The 18068-nt window shown below is 57.1% G+C and overlaps 4 protein-coding genes across 4 annotated transcripts; all 4 read left to right on the top strand.

Annotated features, from left to right (window-relative positions):
• Positions 1 to 3572: 3572 nt before the first annotated feature.
• Positions 3573 to 4912, top strand: gna-3 (Guanine nucleotide-binding protein alpha-3 subunit; the record flags this gene model as incomplete). The annotated part of the gene is made up of 6 exons (XM_036636640.1): positions 3573 to 3696; positions 3764 to 4109; positions 4164 to 4292; positions 4343 to 4472; positions 4523 to 4761; positions 4813 to 4912. The coding sequence occupies 6 exons, from the start codon at positions 3573 to 3575 to the stop codon at positions 4910 to 4912; spliced, it is 1068 nt and encodes a 355-aa protein (XP_036497107.1).
• Positions 4913 to 6733: 1821 nt separating this feature from the next.
• CGCS363_v004790 (uncharacterized protein) lies at positions 6734 to 7212 on the top strand (the record flags this gene model as incomplete). Its single annotated transcript, XM_036636639.1, has 2 exons — positions 6734 to 6907; positions 7123 to 7212. 2 exons carry the CDS (start codon positions 6734 to 6736, stop codon positions 7210 to 7212), a joined length of 264 nt encoding a protein of 87 aa, XP_036497106.1.
• Positions 7213 to 8454: 1242 nt separating this feature from the next.
• On the top strand, positions 8455 to 11547 carry GPH1 (Glycogen phosphorylase; the record flags this gene model as incomplete). Its single annotated transcript, XM_036636638.1, has 6 exons — positions 8455 to 8614; positions 8858 to 9178; positions 9230 to 9495; positions 9544 to 10970; positions 11018 to 11090; positions 11140 to 11547. 6 exons carry the CDS (start codon positions 8455 to 8457, stop codon positions 11545 to 11547), a joined length of 2655 nt encoding a protein of 884 aa, XP_036498068.1.
• Positions 11548 to 15817: 4270 nt separating this feature from the next.
• CGCS363_v004788 (uncharacterized protein) lies at positions 15818 to 16105 on the top strand (the record flags this gene model as incomplete). The annotated part of the gene is made up of 1 exon (XM_036636637.1): positions 15818 to 16105. One exon carries the CDS (start codon positions 15818 to 15820, stop codon positions 16103 to 16105), a length of 288 nt encoding a protein of 95 aa, XP_036498069.1.
• Positions 16106 to 18068: the final 1963 nt, after the last annotated feature.

Genomic DNA, 18068 nt, shown 5'->3' with positions numbered 1-18068 from the left:
AAACAGATGTTACATTGCCTTGGGCTGGAGGGGGGAGGAGGAGGGCGAGCCAGCCCGCGACAACAGACTGCGCTCGCTCATCGGGGACGTCTGAGGCTGCCGAATGCGGCGGTGCGGGTGCTGGGCGCGGTCGACCTCGCGTGGCTCATGTGAGTGCTGGAATTTGCCGGGGCCCGAGAACAGACATTGAAGGGTCCAAACATCAAAGATGGTCGACAGGGGGGCTTGGAAATGACGATGATCATGTTGGAAAAAGTAACGAGACGGCGGCAAAAAAGGGTCTGGGTCTGGGGCTTCAGAAAGGAATTGGAACGGGGCAGGAGACTGGTCAATTCCGACAACGTTCTAGGATTGGGCGGACGGGACGGACGGTGTCGTGCTTTGCCAACTGCGTTTGCGTGGTTGTGGTGCCTTACAGAATCGAGATGATGCAGCGCAGATTGGATGCTGCGGAGGGGGCCAGCCAGCCAGGGCTCGAAGAAGAAAAAAAAGCAACAGTCGCAGGAAGAACGGGAAAAAAAAAAAAAAAAAAAAAAAAAAAAAAAAAAAAAAAGGTAATTAGATTCGTTAATCTTGAGTCGATATGAATAGAAGCCAAGACGAGGGAGCCCTCTTCAACGTCGGAACCTTGTGGTGGTGGCCCCGGCAGAGCTTCTGCCATAGGATGCTGCCCTGTGCAATAGCAGACTGGGAGAGCACCAGTAGTATCCGTCAGGTAGATACCTAGCGGTGCATGCGCAGAGAAAAGACGAGGAGGAGCCGTCAGCATCAAAGTTTGCCCTTGCAAGATGAGCTCCAAGCGTGTTGCATTTCAGAGTCGCCCCGTTGCCTCGCCGCTACGTGCCTCAGGTAAGGTGAAGGGACAGCTGTTAGGGCTGCGATTTGAGGCAGGAATTGATATCACAGGACCATGTGGGATGAGTGAGCAGCGGTCGGATGTCTCCAGGGCGGGCGGGCAGAGAGAGGGATGGATGGATGGAAATAGAAGGGACCACGACTGGCCCAGAAAAGTCCCGACCCAGGGTGGACACGCAAAGAACATGAACATGAACATGAACATGAACGAACATGGGGCCCGGAGACGACACTCGCTCGTGGACTTTGGGGGTCTCATTGCCTGTCCAATAAGAGGCGGTACGTACTGCAGGTTCTGATACTCAAATGCCATGCATGCGGTGGAGGGACAACACACTAAAACAAGTGGAGGCGATCCTGAGGTGTGCTGTGGAAAAGTACCTTACCCAGTCAAGCCATGAGAGAGACAGAGGACAGAGCTCTCTCTCTCGCTGCCTGCCATTGTAATTTGCATAGCGGCATTCAGTTACTACCTAGTCGAGCTACCTTAGTCCAGGTGCTCGAGGCAGCTTGGGCGAGGCGTTCCAAGCAGGGCGGGTACGTACTCCCGAGCATGTCTGGACCTTGAGGTGCTCTCGTTCTAGGTAAGGTACCTCACCCAGGAAGGTGCCCAGAATGTGAGGTGTAAGACGACGTTGATGATGCGGATGCGATGCTCATGGCCCCCCATACTTCACTGTTCGTTCTGAGGCCAGGCACCCATCTCCCACCACCCACCACCCACCACCCGTCCAGAAATCGGGCAACCTCGTCTTGCAACCTGGCAAAGCTGCAGCAATAGCAACAGGCTGCTGACACCTCGTCTCCCCGTCTGTAGATACCCTGTCTATTTTGTCTGCCCGGCGTGCTGCCCATGTGCCAGACGGGCAGGTCCCAAGCATCTCTCTCTGTCTCTGCCCTGCCAATGTTCCAATCGTGTCGCCCATCATCAGTTGTCCTCCCGGGCATTTTGCGTTCCTCTCTTCCTCCTCCGGCAGGCCAAGCTGCTGAAGACAGACTGCCTAGCTGCCTTGCTGCGTGATACCTACATGGCCATCCGTACCTAACCTGCAAGGTATCCAATGTATACAAGCCGGGTCCGTCAGGTATCAGACTTTGCGGACCCAGGACCCGACGGACGTGGACGGAGGGCGCTGCTGGACCCATTCATATCCGATCCACACACCACCACCCACGCTGCACGGCACACCTCACCAGCACCTCGCGCGCACCACCACAAACCAAACGCACACCCACCCGACCTCATTGGACCGTCGCGCCCTGGCCCCGGCCCTGTCCTCCCGTCTGCGGGCTGCTGCCAACCACTCACGTTCCCAGGTGCTGGTGGGTGGTGCTCTCTGCTCTGCTTGGGGGCGCAGGAAGAGAGAGGAGCAGCAGCAGCAGCAGCAGAGAACAGACACCAGCAGCAAGCAAGCATCAGAGAGGTCGGCTGCTAATAATTGCCTTGCCTACCTACCTTATCCCCGACGGCACGCATTGCTGCGGTGCAGGCTCTGCAGCGACTTGTAGCGGTGCCAAAGTGAAAGAAGGGGGAGAAAGTTACCGCTCTCTCTCTCTGTCTGACTCTCTGCCGCTACCCTACCTTACCTTAGCATCAACTTTACACTTTCCCGCCTCGTCAGAATTCCTTTTCCCCTCTACCTACCCACCAATTACCTGCACCAGTCCGTCCGTCTCTTTCCTCTCTGGTGGCTGTCTTGTCGTTCTGCTGTGTGAAGTGACGCCGCGTTGTCTGCTGCCTTTTCCGATCGCTCGCACACTCTCGCACACACTGACTCTCTCTGCATCACCACCTCCCACGCCCACGCCAATTCGCCAGCTTGTACCCGTACGCAGATCAGCACATCAGAGATCCGAACCGGGACACCAAAAGAGACCACCAGCCTGATCTCTGTCACATCAGCTCCCTGCTCCCCAACACTCCAACCACCCACCACAGATACCGTGGGCTGTGACAGCTGCCGAACGACCCTGACCCCGAATTGAACTGCCCGTGGCCTGCCCTGCAAGGCTCGGCTTCTCACTCGTCCACGTCCTCTCGCCCACGCCCACGCCCAGCCCAGCCCACACCAGACGCTGCGCTCGCTCGCTCGCTGGGGACGGATGCCTTAGCTTGGGGCGCTCTACCAATTACCCGCCCGCCAGCGCTGTCGAGGTCCTTGTGATCCCCACATTTCTTCCTCCGACACTGTCCTTGCCCGCCTTCCCGGTCGCACTCACCACCACCACATCCACTACCACCACCGTCTTCCGCTCCTTCGCACCACCACATCTCCCTCGATAGCTTCCGCTTGACCCCGACCTGGACGCCTCCCGCCCATCATCTCATCCATCGTCGCTTCCTTCGAAATCGAATTCTCGTCGCTCCCCATCAGAGTGCACGATTGCCGTGCCGTCGCCGACCGTCTCTCCACCCACCCAGCCTCCCCAGTACCCGACGCCTGCTGCTCGTTACCGCCGAGTCCTCCACCCGCCGATTGAACAGCATCGATTCAACGGCACACTCACCGTGCTGGTCCCGGCTGCGAAACCTGCCACTTAATCAATACGACCTGCCGCATCTATTTAATATTACTATGGGCATCTAAAGTGCGTTCCTTGGACAACCACACACGACTTCTCTCGGACGTTTCGAGTCTGCGCTCGAGGACCGACGCCTACCAATCCGGTCATCATCTCGGTCACCGGCTTACCTCAAGCCTCACCACGCCGCCACGATGGGTGCCTGTATGAGTTCGAACAATGAGGAGGTGGAACAGAAGAAGAAGAGCCAGGCCATCGACAGGCAATTAGAAGAGGACTCCAAGAGGTTACGAAGAGAATGCAAGATTCTCCTGCTCGGTAGGTGATGGTCGTGATGGGATTGATTGGGAGTGGTGTACGACAGGATGCTGACTGATTATTGAAGGATCCGGCGAGAGTGGAAAGTCGACCATTGTGAAACAGATGAAAATCATTCACTTGAAGGGCTACTCCGAAGATGAGCTGTACAACTACCGACCGACCGTCTTCAAGAACTTGGTCGAGTGCGCAAAAGCCGTCATCCAGGCAATGCGACAGTTCGACATCGAACCTGTCATCGAGGAAAACAAGGCCTACGCCACATTTTTGATGGAATACACCGCTGAGTCCGGGCCTCAGGCGAACATCGACCCCCAAATCGGCATCGCCATTCAGTCAATATGGAACGATCCGGCGAGGGAACAGCTCATGGAGAGGCAAACCGAGTTTTATCTGATGGATTCCGCAGAATAGTGAGTCGCCCTCCAATGGACGTGGTGTGGTAGGACGTGGCTAACAGACAACAGCTTCTTCCAAGAAGTCATGCGCATCGTCGTACCCGACTATCTGCCAAACGAGATGGACGTTCTCCGCGCGAGAACAAAGACGACCGGTATTTACGAGACGAGATTCCAAATGGGCCAGCTCAGCATACAGTGAGTCGCGGACCGCCCGTGCACCGCCCGACAGAGCTAACTATCACCAGCATGTTTGACGTGGGCGGCCAGCGAAGCGAAAGGAAGAAGTGGATTCACTGCTTCGAAAACGTCACATCCATCATCTTTTGCGTAGCCTTGAGCGAGTACGACCAGGTTCTGCTCGAGGAGAGCAGTCAGGTACGCCTAAATTGGTGCCGTCTGTCTGACGCGTGCTAACCGTGTCGCAGAATCGAATGATGGAGAGCTTGCTTCTATTCGACTCCGTCGTCAACTCGAGATGGTTCATGCGGACCAGCATCATCCTGTTCCTCAACAAGGTCGATATCTTCAAGCAGAAGCTTGGGCGGTCACCGCTGGGCAACTACTTCCCGGACTACTCGGGCGGCAACGACGTGAACAAGGCGGCCAAGTATCTGCTGTGGCGCTTTAATCAAGTAAACAGAGCACACCTGAATCTATATCCCCAGTAAGTTATAGCGTCATCGTTTCGGCGGGCGGGGGGCTAATCAGAGGGCAGCCTGACTCAAGCAACCGACACATCGAATATCCGACTAGTGTTTGCGGCAGTAAAGGAGACGATTCTCAACAACGCCCTGCGAGACTCGGGAATCCTATGAGAGACGAGACGCAACAGCGACTACCGGGCTTGATCAGCCGAAATTTCCTTAATGTTTAGATTCATCTCCTCTGTTGCAGGTCAGCGTTTTACAGCATTGCCGGGCGTTGTGGGCGGCACTTCGTTTGGATGGCGTTCACTCTGGTTTTTCGCTCGCTTTCTACGGCTACCAGTCGAACGATAAGCGATAGCGGTCGGTGGTTGGGGGCCTAATGCGACAGCGGCAATTCCGTTCATTTGCATTGCAGAACAAATTGCTTTTCAGTCAGGGGCATCCGCAACCGATGTGCCGCACGCCCCGAGCGGAGAGAACCGGGGAGAAAGCACGAGAGAAGGACGAAAAAAAGGCAAGCCGTCTTCTGGAGTACGGGTACGGGAAACTGAAAGTTTGCAGACGAAGTGATGAATGGACCCGTTCGCGTTTCGGACGGTGGGCTAGGGTTGGGAAAGCAACAACTGCATCCATCATCTCGCAAGGAAAGCCATGAGTTACGGAAACCGTGGTGCAGAGCAGCGACAGCTATATATGATGGGGGTGTCCTTATGTGAGAAGCAAGAAGTCATATATTGGGATTTTTCAACTGTACGACGCTGTGCGGCTCAAGTGACACGTTGTTGGTGGCATTTGCTCATTGCAAAAACGTGGTGCGGGTTCGTCCGGGTCCGTCCCTTCAGGTTGGACACGATTGAGATGACGCTTGGTCGGTCAGCACGCAGCAGATGCGAGGCGGCGACAAGGCCTTCCCGGTACACTTGTCAGGAGGTTGGGGAGATGTGGAGATGCGCCTTTTAGATGGTCGGCTTGAGGCTGGGCACATTTTGTTTGTATACTATATCGTCTTAATCACGCAAGGCTGTGGTGCTCTGCTGGAAGCGGTGCATTTGCTTCTCTCAAGTCACATTTCACTTTTGTTTATTCATGTGAATTGGTTCTTCAGGCGCGACGACAGGGGTCGAGATACGGATGAGGCGACGCGGTGCATGCAGACCTTGGATTCGTCAATTCGTGATATCACCAGCGTATGTGATACCGGGCGGCCGAGTCGGACAATTGGACAATTGACGAGAGGGTGAGATGGATGAATGGCATTGTGATGTACCTATGGAATGGAATGGCAACGCACGGGGGGGCGAGAGAAGCATCAGGTGATGTCTGGGTGGATTGCAGCAGCAGCAGCATATTGCATTGCATTCCGACTGGCGTATGTCGTGCTCTATCAGAGTTTCTGCTGGACGACAGAAAAGGCGGGGAGCCGGCGGTCGACGTCGTCTGTCCCAGCCAATGGCGCGCCGGCTGGCGATGGACACTCGATGGAGAGGGCATGCAGGGCAATGGAGACCGACGAGGAACAACAGGACGGAGAGCCCGTGCGAATATCGTATTCCTGTGAAAGTGGCCACTATCGTGACAGAGCTGGGGAGACGAGACTTGACAGAGAACCGGGAAAGTCGGGGCCGCCAACTGTCAGTCTTGCGTTCTCCAGTGTTCCATGCTCCACCGGGCGTGGAGTGTGTGTTCAGCGTCTTTTTTACCCCAGGCCGTTGGCGCCGTGTCAAGCTGTGGAACTCAAGGTCTGGCAATTTGGTTGGTGATTTGGGCACCCAATAAACCTGGGCCCTCGCCGGGGTACGGTACGGTACGCCGGGTACGGGGACGGGTGCTGGAATTCTTCGCCAATGGGTCGTTGCCGGGAGGCGGCAGGTATGGCGGGCTCGCAGCACGGCAACGGAGGCGAAGACGAGAGCTGTTGGAATTGAGGCTTTGGTTGGTTCCCAGGACGATTTCGGTTGGGTAAGGGGGTTAAGGTAGTTCGCCGGAGATATGCGCGTTGACGACTCGACTTACACATACGAGCCGCGCGAGGTTGAGCTGCGCGTCCCCCGGTACTTTCGCCGCAGGGAGGTAGACATTCACCGGATTGCCTTTCCAGGTCGTCCCGACACGGCCAAGCTGTTCGCCGCGAAGCAGCTTCGCCTTGTTCCTGTTATTGCCCTTGTTCTTGGTCGGTTCGCCGGGGGGTGATGGCGGTGGGAGACACAGCTGGGCGAGGTGGGAGGTGGGAGCTATCCTGGCAACCTGGCCAAAGGCCCATTCCTAGTGCGCCTCAAGATGCAGCACTGGGTAGCTTGGGTAGGTGCCGCATTCTTGCGCTACTGCATGAGGAAAGGCCATTGTGCGTGGAAGCATCTCACGACCTCATGTCTCGACCGGACTGGCAGTCGCGGTGTCTTTCTCTGTGCTGCGACCCGGCATCCCTGTCGCGCTACACTGCCTTAGCTCCAGGTCGGCGTCGCTGCTAATAGCTGCTGCCGTGTGTCTCTGCTGCTGCTGTTGGTGCTGCTGTTGCTTCCCCCGCATTCTGTTGCTCTGCGGCAAGCAAGTGTTCACTGCTGCTGCATCTGCTCGGCGCGGTTTCACCAGCAAGAGGGAGATGCTTGTCCGGCCTGCTCCCCTCAATTCCCTGTGGTGAGGTCATATCAGGCGTTTTGTGTTTTCCTCGGTGTTGTTGCAGGCCAGACCGGGCCAGATTGCCAGACAAGACCTTGATGGAGACAGAAACGGGGTCAGATCCATCGCGTCGTTGATGGGTGTGCGGGTTGTCAGATCAGATCAGTCAATCCATGCCCAGGCCGTCCATGCCAGGCCAGGACCGCAACTTGGGGCCTGTGTTTGATGTGCAACATGACGGCTACCTCGCCTTGGTTTGTGCGAGAGCAGGTCTGCGTGCCTTTGGCTGTACCTGCCTGGCAAATTGGATGCTATGCTGCCATGCCTTCCCATCTCAAGAAAGGCGCTTTGTAGCTTCCCATCACATCTGCGTCTCGTCTTGTACCTTCTGACCGCTGGCCAAACATGCCATGGCCCATGGTCCATGGCTGACTACCTGCCTCACACTAGCCATGGCTCATGAATGATACCTCCCCTTCTCTTTCTTAAGCTCCCTCCCTCCCCCTCTCTCCCGGTCTGGAAGTCTCCTCCTCCTTCTACCCCTCCCCCTCTTCCCCTCCTCTTCTCAGAGTCCAAAAGCTTGCGGTGCTTCAGGTCTTCCCCCGTCACACCTTGCTTCTGCCTCTGCTTCGTCTTCTCCTCGCTGAGCTAGCTGCATCTGTTGCGAACCTCTTGCGACGATACCTGCAGTCCAATCGCCATCACCATCGCTACAACTCTCATTCGACGCCAAAGATACCTTCATCTTCAGCCAAGAGACCTCCATTGGCGTTTCGCTGACTACGAATCCCGGCAGCCCCGTGGTGGACTGAGCTTCAGGCACCGCCAGCAGCACCCCGCTCTTCTCCCCACTAACATCCTGGGCGAATCCTGACGTACGTCCCGTCCGCTCCGCTGTCAGTCGAGTCTGGACCTCGTCCTCTCCTCGCTTTGCATGCTCCCAGCCGAGTCGTGTGTTTCGACTCACGTCCCGAGAGTTCGCCATAGCTAACACGACGGCAGCAGGTTTCCGAGGTGATTGTAGCCTGAATTCGAGCCATTCGAGTCTGTGACTGCTCAATCCCTTGCCTTCTACGGTTACACGTACAAACTAAATGTCGGACACCAAGAGCTTGCCCACGCGGGAGCGTCGCCCGTCCATGGGTGCCCCCATCGTCGACATCCAGGGCTCCGTCGGTCCTGCTGGCATCTCCCGCCCCAAGCACAAGCGAACCTTTACCGGCTTCGGTGCTGGCGAGATCAAGAGCGTCGAGGGTGAGTTTTCCCGCCCGTCCCCCCATTCAATGGCACGCGTTGCCATGTGCCCGCAGCCCTGCGGGTGAGCTCTGGCAGCTCTCGTGGAGCTTGGAGGGGCAGCTCTCAGCCCGGGCTGCCCGCCCCAAAATACCCCGCACTGATCAGCGGGAGCTCCATCACGCCACATCCACAGCCCCAGTACCTTAGCTTCGTCCCCCTAGAACAGGCCTGCAGCTCACTCGGCTAACCGTCTCTGAATAGCTTCCATCCCTGAGCCCCAGCGCGAAGCATGGAACAAGGCCAAGGCTGCTCCCTTCAAGACCAAGGAGGAGTTTGAGACGGATGTCGTCCGCCATGTCGAGACCACTCTCGCCCGTAGCATGTTCAACTGCGACGAGACGGCTGCGTACTCTGCCGCCAGTCTGGCCTTCCGCGACCGTCTGGTCAAGGAGTGGAACAAGACCCAGCAGCGCCAGACCCTCGTTGACGGAAAGCGTGTCTACTACCTCTCTCTGGAGTTTCTCATGGGCCGTGCCCTCGATAATGCCATGCTCAACGTCGGACTGAAGGATGTTGCCAAGGGTGAGTGCTGCATATCGATGTGTAGGCAGAAAAGGGGCTGACAGCGCATAGCTGGTCTTGACGACCTCGGCTTCCGCATCGAGGATGTCATTGAGCAGGAGCACGACGCTGCCCTCGGAAACGGTGGCCTCGGTCGATTGGCCGCCTGCTTCCTCGACAGTCTTGCTTCCCTCAACTTTCCCGCCTGGGGCTACGGCCTGAGGTACAGGTACGGTATCTTCAAGCAGGAGATTATCGACGGCTACCAAGTCGAGGTGCCCGACTACTGGCTTGACTTTAACCCCTGGGAGTTCCCTCGCCAGGACGTGACGGTCGACGTGAGTCAAGCCAGTCACACGCTCAAAGACGCATACTGACCCTCCAAGATCCAATTCTACGGCCACGTTCAAAAGTCAACAGACGCCAACGGCAAGACGGTTGCCAGCTGGGAGGGCGGCGAGACGGTCACGGCCGTCGCCTACGACGTGCCCATCCCAGGCTACGCCACCCCGTCCACGAACAATCTGCGTCTGTGGTCCAGCAAGGCCGCCAGCGGCGAGTTTGATTTCCAAAAGTTCAACAGCGGTGACTACGAAAACTCGGTCGCCGACCAGCAGCGTGCTGAGACGATCAGCGCCGTCCTCTACCCCAACGACAACCTGGAGCGTGGAAAGGAGCTCCGCCTGAAGCAGCAATACTTCTGGGTGGCCGCGTCCCTGTACGATATTGTCCGTCGTTTCAAGAAGTCCAAACGCCCCTGGAGGGAGTTCCCCGACCAGGTCGCCATCCAGCTGAACGACACGCACCCTACGCTGGCCATTGTCGAGCTCCAGCGCATCCTTGTCGACCTCGAGAAGCTCGAGTGGGATGAGGCGTGGAACCTCGTCACGGCCACGTTTGGCTACACCAACCACACCGTCCTGCCCGAGGCCCTCGAGAAGTGGCCCGTCGGTTTGGTCCAGCACCTGCTGCCCAGACACCTGCAGATCATCTACGACATCAACCTCTTCTTCCTCCAGAGCGTCGAGAAGATGTTCCCCAACGACCGTGACATCCTCGGACGGGTCTCGATCATAGAAGAGTCGCAGCCCAAGATGGTCCGCATGGCCTTCTTGGCCATTGTCGGCTCCCACAAGGTCAACGGTGTCGCCGAGCTGCACTCGGACCTCATCAAGACGACAATCTTCAAGGACTTTGTCAACATCTACGGCCCGGACAAGTTCACCAACGTCACAAACGGCATCACCCCGAGACGCTGGCTGCACCAGGCCAACCCCCGCCTGTCGGAGCTCATTGCTTCCAAGACGGGCGGCCACGAGTTCCTCAAGGACCTCACCCAGCTGAACAAGCTCGAGCTCAGCATCGACGATCAGCAGTTCCGCAAGGAGTGGGCGGAGATCAAGTACGCCAACAAGGTACGCTTGGCCAAGTACATCAAGACCACGACGGGCGTCAGTGTCAATCCCGCCGCGCTCTTCGACGTCCAGGTCAAGAGAATCCACGAGTACAAGCGCCAGCAGATGAACATCTTTGGCGTCATCCACCGATACCTGACGCTCAAGGCCATGTCTCCCGAGGACCGCAAGAAGGTGGCGCCGCGCGTCTCCATCTTTGGTGGAAAGGCTGCCCCCGGCTACTGGATGGCCAAGCAAATCATTCACCTGGTCAACAACGTTGGCGCTGTCGTCAACAAGGACGAGGAGATTGGTGACTTGCTCAAGGTCATCTTCCTCGAGGACTACAACGTCAGCAAGGCCGAGATGATTATCCCCGCCTCCGACTTGAGCGAGCACATTTCAACCGCTGGCACTGAGTGAGTAGCCTCCGAGCTTTGGACTGATAGAGACTAACACCACGCAGGGCTTCGGGCACGAGCAACATGAAGTTTGTGCTCAACGGCGGTCTCATTATCGGAACATGCGACGGTGCCAACGTAAGTAGTATGCTACAAGTCTGGACGATCAGTGCTGAAACCAGATTAGATTGAAATCACCCGCGAGATTGGCGAGAGCAACATCTTTCTCTTTGGCAACCTGGCCGAGGATGTCGAGGATCTCCGCCATGCACACACCTATGGCTCCCACTCGATCGACGAGAACCTTGCCAAGGTCTTCTCGGCGATTGAGCAGAGCACCTTTGGCTCGCCGTCCGACTTCCAGGCCCTCATCTCGGCCGTCCGCGACCACGGCGACTACTACCTCGTCTCGGACGACTTCAACAGCTACATTGAGACGCACCACCTCGTCGACGAGGCGTACAAGAACCAGGAGGAGTGGATCACCAAGTCCATCACCAGCGTGGCCCGCATGGGTTTCTTCAGCAGTGACCGTTGCATCAACGAGTACGCAGAGGAGATTTGGAACGTCGAGCCTCTCAAGGTTGACGAGTAGACGAATACACTTTGGATACATGAGACAGACCGGGGCCGGTAGATGATGGTCGGTTAGGCGCGGACAAAACCAAGTACCTACTGCACTTTGACTCCTAGGAAAGCGCTGCAGAAACACCAGTGCTAGATAATATCTTTTCTTTGTATAGGCTATCAAGTATCTAAAGCCCGAGTCCTGAAACTCTCGTCCAATGCAGACGTTGAAGTGTGTGTGTAGTGACTCGACCGGGTGCAATGTTGACTCAGTTAATGCAGACACGGAAGGATTACGGGAGCGGGAAGACGTGAGCGTTGACACTGTTTGGGCAGGGGTTGGGAACGGCGGGGCACGATTTAGCTTCAGTGACGTAATTATGCCGCAAGGTGGGCGTCGTTTTTGATGACGAGAAATCCACCTCGGAACAAGTTGAACATGGGCAGATGGGGCGGGTACCGGTACCACGCCGTGAACGCCATCCTGAGCTACGAGAATGTGACCATGGATAGAGGCGGTGAGTCGCGTTCTAGAAAGTCAATGGGTGCGCACTCTGCATGTTCCAGACTTTCGCGGGATGAGAGACTGCCAAACAACCAAGAAGCTGCAAAGCCTCTGGTATGGGATGCCTACCTATGGCAGCGAGCATGTCGGTCCGGGAGACATGGTCCGCAAAGACGAGGGCAAGGGTCGTCTGAGGGGGAGGACTGAAAAAAAATCAAGGGACCAAGGAACCCAAACACCCCCAGCCCTGCCAGATGCAGGATGACATCAGAGGAACGACAGGAACGGGATGCTTGGAAGAAAAGGGTCCCTGGAACGCAACAGCGGCAGCAGCAGCAGCAGCAGAAAAAAAAAGTTGTGTGAACTCGAGGCGTGTGTGTGTTCCGGCCGGCAACGGAATGGGGGCCGTGGTGGGGTGTTTGGGTGTCACTCGAGGTTGTCTTTTGTAATGATTCGTGCGTTGAAGTTATTTCGGACGTGGATGTATGTATGCCTTGGTTTTTGAGCAGTGAGAGGAGAGAGAGAGAGTCAGTCAGTCAGTGTCACGGTGAAGATTTTTTTTCTTTTTTTTTTCTTTTGCAATCCGTCTTGACGGAGGCGGGAGCCGTCGTAAAGGGGTCTTTGGGGTCTTGGGAAGTCTCGTGGTCTGAGGCGAGGCGTTCGACGGTGCCGTGGTGAGGCTTGAGGCTTCGCGCTACGCTTTCCAGGTGGACGGTCGACGACGCCATGGGTTTGCACGCGGCCATGCGCTCATCGAGATCTGGCGTCGTTCCGTTTGGATTTACCCAGCAGAGAGGGGATCGTCAGTTCGGCAGAGGCAGCAGAGTTCAGGGTCCCTTTTCGACGGGGTCCTGGGACGGAGCCTTTTGGTGGCCGGTGGTTCGTCACGGCGCGGCGTGGATGCGTGTGGTTGGGGCAGAAGTAAATCTGGCAACCGGCTCCCACCAATGCTCAGCATCTGCGCGTGGTGAAAGTGTATTCCTGCGGTCCCCTATTCTTTTCTGGACCTGATCAGCATCCATCATCATCATCGTCCCGGGATAGCATCACCGGAAAGGATTACTTACAGGTTGACCCCTGGGGAGGGGAACCACAGGAGCCCCATCGGCTGGATCTTGCTTCGTTGTGAGATGGACCCCTTTTTTCCCTGCTGGTGCCGGTGCCGAGCCAGGGCATATGTCACGACTTTTTTCGTTTACGACTCCATGATGACGGGCGTTGGACGTAAGGACCGAGTCTGCGTACGCAAGCCGCTCGCTTGGTATTGCCCACCCGAGTACGGGATGTACATGCGGTGGTACTCGGCAGGCAGGGCGGGGGCCATCGGACGGAGCATGCGTCGGCCCTCAACGTTATCTGGTGGACGGGGACGGAACGGACATGGAGCGCTGGCGGAACGGAAGACGGCCAGAACGGAGCCTCAGCAGTCGAGTCGTGGAACCGGTTCAATATGTGTGTGTGTGTGTGTGTGTCTGCAGAGCAGCTTGCTCTGCGTGGCATGGGCGATCGACGACTCCAACATGACTGAGATGAATCGGCTGGGCGCCGTGAATTATACTGCACAAAAGGACACGACGTGGTCGAAAGAGGAATGGACCGAGGCTTGCCCCAAGAACTCGGTCAGCCGGTAGCCTAGATTTGCCCATCAGACGGGGGGTCGTGTGGGAGAATTTCGTGAGCCCTCTCACACTCTCAGTGTTCCAAGGCGAGCCGAGCGGCAGACGATAAAAATGGTGAAATGCGCGCTGCGGAGATATGTCCAGCTACAGCAGGTAATGCGCTGAACTGGCACATTTAGGCCGGCCTAGAACATGCGGCTGTCGGGCTCTAGAGTCGCAGAAGCTCTCGTGACGGGAAGTTTTGGGGGCCCTTTTCTTTTGGCGTCGTGGGAACACTGAAGGAAAAAGCTGCTGTGCGTCCAATACGGTGGGCGGTCCAGTAAGGTCGAAAGGCATACACCCCCCTCTGGCGCAACATCGCGCTGCCGGGGGGGGGGGGGGGGGGGGGGGGGCCACCGTCTGCTGCGTTTCACCGATCCTCGCCCTCGCCGTCGATGTTCGGTTAAAGAGGAGACGGTCAGGGCCTGGAATCAGATCGGGGGCCCTTAATGAGATGGAGGTACTGTTTCGGTGGGCGCTTGGTGAGGAGTGTACCTGCGTCGCGGTATGCGTAGTGGGATCGTGATTCCTCTGAAGCCTGAGGAGCCCTTCGGATGGTGAGCGGCTAAGGCAGGCTGTCAGAGGGAGGGAAACGCTAGAGCAAACGCCAGAGCCTGGAAGGGCCAGATGGAGTCGCAGGAGGAGGCACTGGACTCTCTGGAGAGCAGCTCACTGGAGGGCGCACCGTCGGGGGGGGGGGGGGTGGCAGGGGGCTGCGGGACGGGGACACTGGAGAGTTGGGAGGACACACGCCCCCCTTCCTGGCGCGGCGACAGCGCAGACCATCCCGTCCCACGCATCCATGGACCATGGCCATCCCAGCACGTCGGCCATCTCGATGCGATCGCGAAATGACGTCACTAGCCATGGTGGGGTTTGGGAGACTCGGAGTCTGTTTTTCTCTGCTGGCCCCATGCTACCTATGCTGCTAGCAGTGGTGTCCCAGAGCCAGGCCAAAGATAGAGCAACCGCGATGCACACACGCACGCAAACACCCCCCGGACTGAATTGGAGCCTTGGAGCTTGCTGCTACGGGATGGTTTCGTGGTTGGGCGGCCGGGAATCAGTCCGGTTCGACTGACACGACTGGATAGGTCTGGGCAAGGTGCAAACTAGGTTGTCAGGTATGCGTGCTGCGTCCCGCGTCCCCCATCAGCGGTGAGTGGAGGGGGGAGATATCGCCGCCGCGAGCAACAATGAAATACAGGCACAGGTACAGACAGGCGCGGTGCATTCGCATTGGCACATGCAACGTGACAGAGACGGAGTTGCCGCGCGAAGAATATGGGTAAAACATGAGATCGACCATGGGAATTACCACTCGGCGCTCTCTGCACGCAAAGTCAACAACGACCTGAGAAAAGGTTAGTTACCGCGTTGCCTTTTGTCTCCTAATCCATGATGCCGGGAAACAGAGTCGATCGGCCGATGCGAGTTGCAAGGGGACAACCCTGAAGTTGGTGGTGTTGTAGGCACCGCACAGTATGGAGGGTGGTGTGTGTGTGCTGCCCGCGGACACCACCGCAGCGACGGCACCGTAATGGTTGGACAGCCGTTCACCGTCTTCTCAACGGGGGGCTTGGCCTGGGCAGCATCCAGGATCGATCGTGGAAAGCGGGAAACGGCAAAAGTGCGTCGAGCAAAACATGGCATTTCTGAGAATCAATGGTGGACATTTGGAGGGGCTGTGGTTGGGTGGGCTGGCCGGCGCATCCAATTATGCTGTCACGATGCAAGGCCGCCGCCTTCGATTCCGATCGTTTTGAGCAATGTCCGATGTCCATGCTGCATGGCCCAGGCAGGCAGGGCAGGCAGGTTGGCAAGGAGGATCCAAAACACCATGTCTCTGTCTATCCCGCCTCGCTTGATGCAGCGCCGCTGCTAACCACGGGCAGCGATGTGAATGAGCAGGCCGGCCTGTGACTCGTCCGTCAGTCTGTTAGTCCGTCCGAAGCTGCTGATGATCCCGGGCCGCATCGAAGAGAAGAGACAGCAAGAGAGGGGAAGGAATGTGCGGCTGAGAGCATGCAAGGCGAGCCATGGCATTGTTGCAAATTCCCACCCTTTTCGGGATTCTCGTGGGCTCATATTCGTGCCGTGGCGGGCTGGAATCAGATGGGCTTGTGGTGCCGCTGATGCTCAGACCATTCCATGCACCGGCGCTCGTGACACACGCCCTGGTTGTTGTCTCTCGGCGCGAGTTGGATATCGGCCGCGTTATTGCAATTCGATGCTTGCCGGCTCCTGCTAGCCCGGCCAACTGCGCGTTCGTCTGCCTCCTCGTTGCCCAGTCTGTCCATCCCGTGTTTCTCTCATTCCCCTTTCCTCTCGAGAGGCCAGAAGAGCGCAAGACGGAGACAGACAGAGGCGGCCAAGGTTCGCGGGATCAGACATTGATAAACAGGCAACTTCAGACAAGTTGAAAACAGCCTGATGTCTGGTTTGGTTGGCTTCTCGTCTCCCGATCTCGCCCTCTCGTCGGACGTTTCTCTCCATTGGATCTGATTTGATGTCTCTTGGTTCGGCACCACCTTGTGTTATGTGCTTGGCTCGGGGCTACTTTTGCTGGGCAGAAAACGGTACGCCGGGCCCCGTTCTGTCGTCGTTTCGCCCAGTCAGAGCTGCCGCAGCTGACATTACTGTACCTCTGCTGTGTACTGTGGCCCGTCTGGGACAATTGACCGTTCCAATTCCCGTTCCCTTCCACCACACACCCCCCTCCCCGCAGGTACCTCGCAGCAGCACCCTTGCCCACCCAGGTACACCACCTTACACTCCTGAGCAAGCCTAGGCGGACTGGGCAGCTCCTTTCCCGGGCTCTCTCTCCCACGCTTCACGGTTCAACACACCTCAGAAGCATCACCAAGCTGTGTCTGTCTGCCAGCCAGCAAGTCCAGCGTGTGCTTTCCCTGCTTGCACCCCTCACCCCCTCCCCCCATCCGCTCCGCTGAGTATCCCAGGTCAAGGCCCTTTCTGGAACAATTAAAAACCACTTTCCCCCTCCACGCTGAAGCCGTCGTGTCTGTCCTGGTCTTGATCCTGCTCGATCTTCCACTCTTCCAGACTTAATCACAAGCATCTCTAAGCCCCCTCACCTCTCTCAGAGACAAGGAAAACAACCACGAACAAACGCGGAACCGCAGCGGCACCTCGACCCAACAACACACCCTGTCAACGAGTTGCTGTAGATCCACCTCACGCTCTCACCGCGAAGGCAACAAGAGCAGACGACGGCGACGACTGATCGACATTCGTGCGGACTTACTGCTTGCTGCATTCTCCACGTGCGCCCGCCACTTGCACCGCCCATATCCAACTACGGCCACCTTTTGGTTCGAGCTTCCCTGCTACCGGACTTGAACCCGGCGAACAGACGGTCTGGACTATTGGAACACGAGAAGACAGAGAAAGACTCTGAAGAGCAAAAAAAAAAAAAAAAAAGGGAGAGCAACAGAGAAGGACATTTTGGAAACGCCATCCACGGTAATTGCGCAGGTAAGCTATCCAATTGTGCTAGTATCACAAACTGGTTGCTCAGTTCAACACACCCCCGTCAATTTCCCCAAACAAGCCAGCCCCATCTTGTACCGCGGCCGCGCCCTCGACATAGAGTTGCCCATGTAGCAAATGGCGTCCCTACGTTATGCAAAAGCGAAGGACGGCCTGTAGGGTAGGGGGGAGGGGGCCAGCCGGGCAAAGCAGACGTCACGGACAGAAAACCAGGTTTCTCTTGTTTTTTTTCTTCGGTCGCTCTGCTCTGCTCTGCTTTGCTGTGGTTCGCTTTGTTGCCCCGACTGCTGTAATTCACTACTACCAGTTGTACTGCTGCTCCTTGCACAAGTTTAAAGAGAGACGGGAGGAAGAGAGCGCGCTCGCTAATGCCGTCGCCACGGTGTGCAATAGGTTGCTTTCCAGAACCCAGCAAAACGCCAGAGCCTGAGCCAGTCTAGACGTGTGTGTGCACCTGCTGCCACTTTCGTTACCCCGCCGCCTTTTGCACGCCTCGACCAGGTCCTCCTCTTCTTCCTTGCCCTGGACGCCCCGCCGAACAGCCGCCCCTCCTGCGAAACAATTCCTTGAAGCTCGCTCCCCGCCGTCACTGGTTCCTTTTTCAAACCCGGCCAACTCCAGCGTCCTCCGCCCGTCATCCCTCCCTCCAGCTGCACCATCGCATTTTAACCGCAAACCCCCCTCGGTCGATATCAAAGCATCGCTCTATTCGACTTGGTTCGTTTTGTCCGTTTATTCCCTCATCACCGCAACGAAAGGAAAAAAGTGCAACCAGAGCATAATCTGTTCCGTCGATCTCCCGACAGCCGGTCTCCTGCTCCACCACCCCTCACACCCTTCTCTCTAGTTCTCGACAGCGCCCATCGCCAAACTCTC

Source organism: Colletotrichum siamense (genome assembly GCF_013390195.1).
Source record: "Colletotrichum siamense strain Cg363 chromosome Unknown KSG_Cg363_contig03, whole genome shotgun sequence".
Taxonomy (NCBI): Eukaryota; Fungi; Ascomycota; class Sordariomycetes; order Glomerellales; family Glomerellaceae; genus Colletotrichum; species Colletotrichum siamense.
Note: the sequence above shows the minus strand (reverse complement) of the source record. Positions and strands in the feature narration are given on the sequence as shown.